The sequence below is a fragment of the Arachis hypogaea genome, chromosome 20, assembly GCF_003086295.3.
Source record: "Arachis hypogaea cultivar Tifrunner chromosome 20, arahy.Tifrunner.gnm2.J5K5, whole genome shotgun sequence".
In the NCBI taxonomy this organism is placed as follows: Eukaryota; Viridiplantae; Streptophyta; class Magnoliopsida; order Fabales; family Fabaceae; genus Arachis; species Arachis hypogaea.
In genome coordinates, this window is record NC_092055.1 from 100579034 (window position 1) to 100589826 (window position 10793).

General features: G+C 36.3%; 1 protein-coding gene across 2 annotated transcripts; it reads right to left on the reverse strand.

Moving 5' to 3' along the window:
- Positions 1 to 915: 915 nt before the first annotated feature.
- Positions 916 to 6387, reverse strand: LOC112783913 (uncharacterized). 2 transcript variants are annotated; one of them, XM_025826994.2, is made up of 3 exons: positions 5606 to 6387; positions 2636 to 2908; positions 916 to 1530 (listed from the first exon to the last, which is right to left on the reverse strand). In XM_025826994.2, the coding sequence occupies exons 1-3, from the start codon at positions 6158 to 6160 to the stop codon at positions 1261 to 1263; spliced, it is 1098 nt and encodes a 365-aa protein (XP_025682779.1). In that variant the 5' UTR covers positions 6161 to 6387; the 3' UTR covers positions 916 to 1260. The 2 variants fall into 2 exon arrangements, with proteins under 2 accessions (XP_025682779.1, XP_072085903.1); XM_072229802.1 differs by lacking the exon at positions 916 to 1530 and adding an exon at positions 1573 to 2101.
- Positions 6388 to 10793: the final 4406 nt, after the last annotated feature.

Consider the following 10793-nt stretch of genomic DNA (forward strand, 5'->3'; position numbering starts at 1 on the left):
AATTTTGATGATGTTTATTGCTTAGTTATTGTCATCTAGCAAACTGTTTGGTATTGTGGTTTGACCAAAGAGGTAGGACCTTCACAATTACAACACAGAAAGACAAGGATGATGGACAGAAATTGAAAATTATAATATATAAAAATTTGGTTAATGTGTGTTTATTTTTGAGAGGACTAGACTTGAGCATTGATATGGGGTCCAAATGTCCAGTGGTGCAAATGAGTTAATACATAAAAGCACCAAGATGGTGGTTGGCTGTTACAGAGAACCAAAGGGAAAATCCTTCCTCTTTTCCGCACTAATGTGATAGCTATTAGAATAGGTGGCCTGTCACACGCAAATCATCATGTCAACATTAATATATCACACACAATTTCTCCATATGGAATATTGATGCATGCCTAAAACATAAAATAAAATTGAACAATCAAACTATTTCAAGGGGACTATTAACTAAAGATTAGGCTGTGAAGCAAGTGCCTATGTTCTGACTCCATTTTCTCACTTCTACTTCAGTTGAAGCAGCGGTGCTCGAGAGTCACACAGCTCTTCTAATAAATTCTTATTTTCCTAACAAAGCATTCAATTTCAGTGTGCCAGTCCCATGTGCTTACAACGCTTTCAACTGCTGCTTCTAAGTCGCCTGTCCCAAAATGTAATGTGAAAAACGCTTCACAAAAATGGATAAAAAGAACCTTCACCTACCTTGCTAGAGTGTGAAGTACCTGGCATTTGTCAATGGCCAGCAAATGAGGTGAAGATCTTCATGCATCAATCAATTCCATGACTAAAATTGCACATAAAAATTATCCATGAAAAGTCTCATCCAATTTTAACCCCAATCAAAGATGCTTTTGATTTCAACTCTATAATTTCAAAGACTGTTTACAGGACAGTAAGAATACTTTCGAATAAGAAGAAAATAATGTTACTTTCAACTTCATTTCCACGGAAAGGAGGGGCAGGAGGTGAAAACAATGTTAGTTTCAAAGACGGCATATAGTAACCGTATTTTACAGACAGGATAATAATAAACTTGAAACAAGGAAATATTGAAGATCAACACCAAATCCATTTCGAAGCATGTTGATCCTTGTCAGCTTTATTTTCTCAACTTCTATGCAGGTAAAATTGACCCCTCATGGCACAATGTGTTCTAAACATTGTAACAACTCAAATTGAAACAAAATAAATGAGTTCTAAACCATAAATATAATCAACAAGAGAAAAAAATTGGAAGATTTGCATGAATCACAACTACCGGTTGCCACTATTTTCAAGCTTCTCGATTTCTTCGCGCTCCTTTCTTTCAGCCTCCAGGCGTGATCTTTCAGCGTCCTCTTTTTCCTCAACTTCATCAAGGTAATCAAACTCCTTCGTTGCAGCCATTGCTTTCACTACAGGATCTCGTAGCTCAGCTACCAGCCCTCCACCAACCCTGTATTCTTCTTCATCCCCAATCAGATACAACCGCTGGTCTGGGCCAGAAGCCATCGGAACATCAACTGCCAACAGCTTCATATCATACTGCGTATAAAGACAATATCAATGGCTAAGTAAAGTGAATCCTGAAGCATCAATTATCCCTCTGCATCTTACATTTCTTTTTCACTTTCGGAATTCTAGCATTCAATCACAACATGATAATTTTGGAATGATGATGACGATGACGATGATGATAATGGGATAGTTTCGTCAAACAAAAAACAATTGAAATATGAATCTGCTGATAGATGCTAGTATCTAGATAAGTTCACATAATTAGTTTAACCATTTGGTAAATTAGTAGATAGATTTTTTTCTATTTTTGGATAACCACTACCAATCACTTAAAAGAAATTGTCACTCCTAATGAGCCATAAGGTCAAGATGGATCATTCTTCAGCTCCTGGTGATTGATGAAATCCAGATCGTTTTATCTTTCCATGTTTTTATAAGTAATGCAAGATTCAGGCTTAAAGCAAGGTTTCTTTTCTCCCAGTGACAAATTCAAAAATCCATTCCTTAATTCATGACTTCATCCTAATTTCAAGTGTAAAGAATCAGCACACAGAGATCTTTTCATGCTCAGGAAGATAGTCCGTAAGTATTTATTAAGCTGCAGCCAGAGTAACAAGAAGAGAATGTTGAAGAAAAAGAGAGAGAAGAAAATATTTTGGTTGAGAGAAAGAGAGTGAATTGATTAAATTGATCTGCTACATTACAAGAGTTTATATATAGGCTGCTGATAATGCTAACAGAATAACTAACTCTCTAATCTCACAACAAACTTTCACATGAGTGCTTAACAGCCCAACTGATACTTCAATTAACTAGGCTCTCTTATATCCCTTACATACAGAACTGTCAGACGTTAAATAGTTAATCACCACAAACCATAGACTGGATACAGTTGACTTGGCTATTTTAAGAGGTCAAATATTATATTGATATATCACAATAGTGAAGGAAGAACTATCAATCACCAGATATTAATTTTTCATACAAAACCATTTTGGTCCTATCGGACATGAGTAGTATTTGCTGCTGAAGTATGATGTTGAGATTAAAGACTGAATAAGTGATAAAACACATGTAAGATTAATCAATTCTATGAAATGGTCTAATGACAATGACAGAAGCTTTTATTTACCTGGCCCTTCTTTTTCTTGACTTCAACACTGACCAGACCCTTTCTCTCAGAACCTCTTATGGGGAAAAAGAGAAAACAGCGCTTGCTCCTCATACTTGGCTTGAACTTCTTCAATGTAATCCCACCCCCTGACATCACATAGGCTCTTATATCAGATCCTGAAAGTGGGGCACCCATAACTTCAAGAGTCGCAGCAGATGTGTTGAGCCTTGTCATGGCCATTCTATAAACTTTATCAGGGTTGATTGTGAATCTTGAACGGATATACAACCCCTAAGAGATACATTATGCACAAAATCACTAGCTGATGATCCATATGTTAATGCATGTGTCATGATCACTAATGAGATTGAGAGGTTTAGTGCTAGTTTGATTGGCTTTTTTGAGTTAAAAAAGTACTTTTCTTAAAAAATAAAGTACTTTTGTTCAATTTAAACCTATTTGGATACGTCTTTTAAAAAGTACTTTTATTAAAAAAAGCAAATTATTTGTTTTTTCTAAAAGCTAATAATACCTTGCTTTTAAAAAAAAGCAGAAGCAAAAGACGTTTTTAATACTTGAAAATTCTTTTTAAAAAGCCTATCCAAATGTAAAATAATTTTTATCTGTTAAAAAAGATCTTTTTTAAAAAGATGAAAAAACTAAGTACTTTTTCAAAAGCCAATCTAAACTGACCCTAATCATTAGTGAGAGCTTTCAACAGTCAACATTAGTCTATGTCACTCTTAGGAATAGAATAAATCATCATCCAAAGCTTCAACTGTAGCTCCATACTATGGACAAATAACACAAAGTTCAGTTGCAATATATTCAGTCTGTTAGGGAGCTAGTCAGTTGAGTTAGTTAGTTAGTTAGTTAGTTATGACTAGTTAGATAAGTTGGTTAATTCAGTTATCTAGCTAAGCTTTCTCTTTCTGATTCTGAGCTGATATAACTCTACTCCTTTATATATATAATCTGTAGCTATGTACACTGATATTATGATGAATAATCATAATTCAATCTAGATTTACTTCTCTCAAACAATCTCCGAGCTCTCTCTTTCTTTACTTTCTTGTTGTGCTACTCTGATCTTGCTGGTTTCTAAGAACCTTTCATGGTATCTAGAGTCACTTTTCTTGCTCAATCCTTGTTACCATGGAAAATTGTTCTTTCTGATTCAAACTCAAAGAAGAAGTTCCCACCTCTTGCTGACAAAGTCAATGAAGACAATTATTCAACATGGAGGCATCTCGCATTCCTCATAATTCAAAGTCTTGGAATGGAAGATCATTTGCACAGCACCAAGATCCCCTCCCCTACATTACTGATCAAGAAAAGAAGACTACAGCGGTCATGTGCATATACACAACACCAACAAGGCAGTGTGGAGAGGAAACACCGTCATATTACGGAAATGGGCTTATCATTGCTTGCTACAGCCTCTCTACCAATGGTTTTTCTGGATGATTTCATTAGTGCAGTTTATATTCTTAGTGGTTTACCAACTCAGGTTCTTTATAACAAAAGCCATTATGAAATGCTATTTAATCAGACTCCTGATAATTCTTTTTTCAAAATATTTGGGTGTGGCTATTATCCTTTTTTAAGGCCATATAGCAAGTCTAAATTCAATTACAAATCTGAATCATGTTTGTTTCTTAGTCATGGTTCAAACCATAAAAGATATAAATGTATGACAAGGAGTGGTAAGGCTTATTTAGCTACACATGTTCAGTTTGATGAAAAAGTGTTTCCTTATAATGCTATGTTTCCTAATTCATTACCTTCACATCATTCTCCATCATCCTCTACTGATTCCTCTCTTTTTCAGATTCAATACTCTTTCCCCCCTGGTCATTTCACCACCTACTGTACCTTCCTCTGCCCAGCCTACTCCAACTATACCCCTTAGTGACTTTGAAGTTCTTTTACCTCCCCGACCTCTAACCAGTTCGCATCCTATGACTACAAGATCGAAATCTAGTATCACCAAACAAAAAGCATTAGCAGCTCTCGCTACTCCCCCTGATCTAATTAATCATGTTCCTCACACTGTAACTCAGACCTTGCAGTGTCCACATTGGAAAGAGGCCATGGAAAAAGAATTCAGTGCCATAATGAAGTGCAATACTTGGACTCTCATAGAACCCACTCTTAATGTCACTATTATTGGTAGTAAATGGGTGTTTGCTAAATAAAAAGGAATCAAAATGGTAAGTTACTAAGGCACAAAGCCCGCTTAGGGGCTAAGGGATTTGACCAAACTGAAGGCGTGCAATATGAGCAGATTTATAGTACAGTGGTGAGACTTACAATAGTTTGAATTGGCTTTACTATAACTGTCTCATTTGGTTGGCCATTGAGGCAGTTTGACTTCGGCAACGCCTTCTTGAATGGGAAGCTAACTGAGAAGATGTACATGGTTCAACCACAAGGCTATTTCTCACTCTAATAGTAATCTGGTTTGTAGCCCTAACATGGCAATTTAAGGGCTGAAACAAGCTCCTAGAGCTTGGTTCCTTACCTTGGCAGCCACATTAAATCGTTTTGGATTCAAAAACACTAAGTCTGATGTTTCTCTTTTCTTTAGAATTAATTCAAGTTCTGTTGTATATCTTTTGGTGTATGTCGATGATGTTATTGCTACAGATAGCAATGCTAAGGAAATTGATCAGTTATGTAACTAAGCTTTCCCTTTCTGATTCTAAACGAAAATAACTCCATCCTATATATATAATCTGTAGCTATGTACATTGACATGATGATGATAATCATAATTCAATCTAGATTTACTTCTCTCAAACAATCCGAGTTCTCTCTTTCTTTACTTTCTTGCTGTGCTAATCTAATCTTGCTGGTTTCTGAGAACCTTTCACAGTCAAACCCGAAAGACATCTCAATTACTTAACACGATACCATCAATCGATTATAATAATAATTCAGCTTCAAGCATGGCATACACGGAAGAGACAAATTGGAAGAACTTACAGCGAAAGCAACAATGGCAGATGAAAGAGCAAGGAAGCCGTACTTTGCCATCCCTTCTGAGAATCCAATGAAGGCGCTGGCAATCCCATACATCATCTTCCACAGCAAAGCGCAAACCAGAACTCCCGCAGCGCCATACAGAAACAGAGAGTTCCGCTTAAAAAACGCTTCAATTTGCAGACCCACTGCCTCGCTGTACCGCGAAAACGCAGAGCTCACGGCGGCTGCCGGTTTATCGAACAACTTCTTCCCGAAACCGCCGTTGGGTTTCGGCAGCTTCGTGGACCTGAATCGGACAGCACCAATGCCGTGGCCACCCAAGCCTTTAGGGATTGTGTATGGAAGGCGCGTCGTGGTTGAGGAGGATGAATATAATTTCGATGGCGATCGGAGGAGGGAAAAGATGCAACTATTGGAGAATATTCCATTGCCATTCGCGGCAATTGAATTTGAGAAATGACGCGTTGTAGTGGTGGTGGTTAAGCGGTGGTGGTTAATGCCGACGTGCCTCCGAAGGAGACCTTGCAAGACCCGTTGAGAACAAAGCCTTGACATCTCAATTTTCTGTCTTTTTAATTAAAAATAAAAGTAAAATTTCCCGAAGGAATAGTGAGCGAAGTGATTCGCAGTTGAGCAGAACCAACGTTTCCGCACTTCCGGGTCAAGAAGACAAGTGCCTCGGGTCAACCCAAACCCAGTTTACTTAGCTCAGCACTCTAGCACCAAGCTTCTTAATATTTTTGTGAGAAGGGGACAAAAGTACACATAAAAAAATTTAGAATGAAAAAAAATACACAATAAGATTTATAAATATAATTAAAAATTTATTTTTAATGAATAAAAGTACATACTAAATATTGATAAATATCAAACTCTTTTTAATTGTATGATATTTTTGTTTATGAAAAATAATTTTTGAGGTGTATTTTTACCTACTTTCTCTATTTTAAAACTTTCATACATGAATTATTTAGCTAAATAAAATTTTTCTCCAGCCTAATTTACGTAGAAAAATTATTTTAGTTCAGGTAATTTTTTTATGAATTAATTAGTAATTTTTAACTTATCAAATTTTATCTTTAATAGATATTGTTGAGATCCGGTTAATTTTGGATCTTAAATTGGGTTAATTCATGGGAGCAAGTGATGTAAATTTTACAACCACAAACTACCGGTAAGCGTATTAGGTAAGTATTGAAAGATAATATGATTAAACGAGTTAAGATTTTAGAGATATTGAGGTTTTCAGACCAATACTTTTCACCTTCCACCTTGATCATGTAAAGATACATTCATGGCAAATCATTAATAATCAAACTCCAATTTTTTGGTAATTCAATTTCTCTTTAATATAATTAATCGCTAATTCCTTAGTCAATTATTTAAGAAAAGAATTGAAGCACATTCTCTGATTTATATGCCACATAGTTCATAAGAATCTCCCCTAGTTAATTCGATGCCACGTATCAAGTCTAGTTTCAAAACTTAAAAGCTATGAGAATAAGTTTTCAAGCTTAATTCAATTAATCAACTTTTCTAAGAAGTTAAAAGAATGCAAGTTAGAAGAGAATTATTTTCCACACATCCAAATCTTTTGGATAAAGAACCAAAACTTTTTCTTAAGAAGATATCAATGTATTAATCAAATGTAGAAAAGCTAAAATATTAGTCCATAGGAATCAATAGAGCTCCTAACCTTAACGAAGGAGACTAGTTGTTCATGTCTTCAGAGAAAACCTAGTATTATAAAAAATAAAAAGTGTCGAAGAAGAAAGATCGTCAGTAACTTCTCTCTTTAAATACTAACCCTAAAAAAACTTTAAATTCAAAACTAAAACAGAATCATAATTCAAATAAAATAAAATCTTCTTCATAACTATTTTTCTCTCGACAAAGATCTCCGTCTTTTCTTCTTGCAATCCTCAATTAATGCTTGTGATTAGTGGGCCTAAGTTGAGTCTTTAATTAACCACACAAGTGATGAAGAATTGAAGTTTTAGTGGATTGGTTTGAGGCCCTTGGAGGGTAGCTAGATTCTCACGTGGTACGTGGGTACTTCACATTGCACGTAGAGCTTGTCCTTAATCTAATTCACTCTCTGGCTGGCTCACGTTGCACGTAGAGTGTCTCACCTAGTACGTGGTTTTGTTTTTCTTTCAATTTTAGCCTCTGTTTGTTCCATGGAGTAACATGTAGAAAAACTCATGTCCCACGTTGACCAGGTGTTGTGCATATGCATGCCAAATGCGTATGCATGACACCTCAAAACCTCTTGTTGTGCGTACGCATGCTACATGTGTACGCACGATGCTTCCTTTTCACCTTGTTGTGTATATGCATGTAACATGCATACGCATGACAAGTCCACGTCTCACATGAAGCCTTTCACGTCCCACGTTATCTTTGGTATATCAATATTTTGCTCTTTGTTTGGTACTAGTGTGCCACGGCTGTGATCCTACATCCCACGTGAAGATGAAATCATGCGTACGAATGACAGATACGTACACATGATAGGCAAATTATCCATGTTTGTGCGTATGCATGCTAGATGCGTATGCATGGATCCCTTTTTATCTCCTAACGTGGCACGCCTTGTCTTTTATGTTGCACGGCTATGTGGGTTGTTTCTAGTGAGCTTTCTGCTTAGTACAGAGAGCTTTCTGCTTGATGATTCCTATCCTCTTTTCTTCTTTGTTCCTTGCTATTTTTCTTCTAATTTTTTTGTAATCAATGAATTCCACTAAATCAAAGTAATGCTCATTTTTACCATGAAATCATTGCTTATTCAACAGGAATTCTTAACTAATTAAATGAAATCATGAAGAAAAAATACTAAAGATGTGAATACGTCAGCAAGACAATAGATTTTCAATCGACAGTGGTCCAATGAACTAGTAATGGGGGTACATATAAGAGGTTTTGATGCTTAACTTAGTATCATTTTAAGAGGTATAAGGATTACGGTTAGGTAGCATATTATAGATTTGTATTTGGCCTTTTATTTATAACTTTTACAGGAGAGATCTTCGGAGAATTTGGATGGAATCGCCCCAAATTTAGTATAAATCTACTATGGATATAGTTTAGGGTGTGTTCCTTGGGCCAACATGCCCCCAGAATGCCAGAAGAGTTGTTCATGGGCCAACTAATGTCCTAAACCGAATTGGGAATTTAGTCTCTAATATTATTTCTACTTGGGAGCCGATGCTAACGTGGATTCCAAGTTCCAACCTCTATAGTAGGGTGTCTTTTCAAGGCTTGTGGTGCTTTTTGAGTGATGAGAACATCATTATTATACTTTCTTCAGAATATGGGCATTTGAGGGAGAACGCATGACTTTAAATGCAATAGTTCTCCTAAAATGTCATTTATGTTTTCTTGCTCCCTAGTTTTTGAAACATTTGGGAGGTTAAAGTGATTATTTCACTTTTTATTTATTTATCTCTTGTTCTTTGTGAACGTTTCTTCTTTCTTTATCTATTTTCTATTCGCATGGCAAATTTGTTCCTGGAAGCATTCCTTCTTTTGACCTTTTTTTTGTTTGAGCACCCCTCCCATTTATTAAAGATTTCCTAAGGAGAAAAAGAGGCACAATCCTCCATTACTTCATTTTTTCATTTCCACTTATGTCACGATTAGATTTTTAACTTTTTTTTTGAGATATGCTTTCTTATTTTTCAATCACTCTGTCACCAATCTACAAACTCACCGAAGTGGGTTGCGACTTTCATCTGAAAAACAACAACATATGGTATGAGAACTGGAGGTTCTCAGTATAGTAACAGTGCCCAATAGATAAGATATAAGATTCCGAGAAGGCAAAGGCAATCCTAGAACTTCACATCGATACCAGATATTCAAGCTCAACGAAATATATAATAAAATCATAAACAGGGTAATTTAACTTAAGGAATTTCTAACTAATGTTAGTCACCGCTATCCCACAACCTTCACCAACCTATCCTACATACGATTCCATCACCATCGCCTATCGAGCCTCCTCAATCCCAGCAGAATACATAATTAATGCAAACAAGTAAAGCACAAGTAATATACATATACAGCAAGTAAAACAAATAGCAAGTAGGCATGTGATTCATTTAGGCATAATGAAGTTAAGCAAAGCAAACAAGCACATAGAAGATGCATATGATGAATGCCTGTCCTATTGGCTGTATATCACATTGTCGATTCAAAGTTGCCAACCCGACACATCCTTTCGGATGTAGCCTTTTTGTCACGTTAGGGATATAGTGCCCTACACACTATCGTTCCAACGATATAGTACCCGGCACACTATCATTCCAGGGATATAGTTCCCGGCACACTATCGTTCTAAGGATATAGTGCCTGGCACACTTGCATGATCATTCTAAGGATAAAGTGTCTAACACACTCTTGTAGTAGAAAAGGTTATGCGAGCGGGATACTATCTCAGTCCTCACATCTGAACGTAACCGTGATTAACCACCGATCTTACGCCGGCGCCGCAACATCAGAGATCCTTTTCAGTACCCAACAATTTCATCATTCCTTTCCAAGTTCCAAACTCATCAAAACCATCATCAATCCTCAATTTCTCAAATTCATCATCAATCTAGCGCTCCATCAATTTGCATACTAATTCATCCAAATTACATCCCAAGCCTAAGTCACCGACTCTAAACTCATAATAAAATTATCCATTTAAGTCCACTCAATGCACTCTCCCTTAATCCAAAGCCCAAATACTAGATAAAGGGTCTTAAACAAGTGTTACAGAAGTTTACAAACTTGTCAAGAAGGTAAAATAGTTAAAAACAGATATTTTTGTGAAAAACAGGGTTTGAGCGTACACATTGTGCTGCACATACACACGCACCAAACAACTTTCCCAGCCTGTGCGTACGCACAACTTGCAAATTTTTCAGGTTGTGCGTCATGAGTTAAAACACTCGCTCTGGTTTGTGCGTGCGCACACGTTGTTTGCGTGGGCACACAAACCAGATCTTTAAGTTTTCTGCAACATTACAGAATTAAGATTTTTGACCCTAACTTCCAACATCTATAACTTTCTCTACAAAATTTTAATTTTACTTATCTTTATACCGTTTTAAAGCTCTCTTAACTATCTTTAATTTAAGCTAAAGTTCATTCGAATACAAACTCCGAGGGACAAGTTATAGCCACTACAAGAAAACAGCTC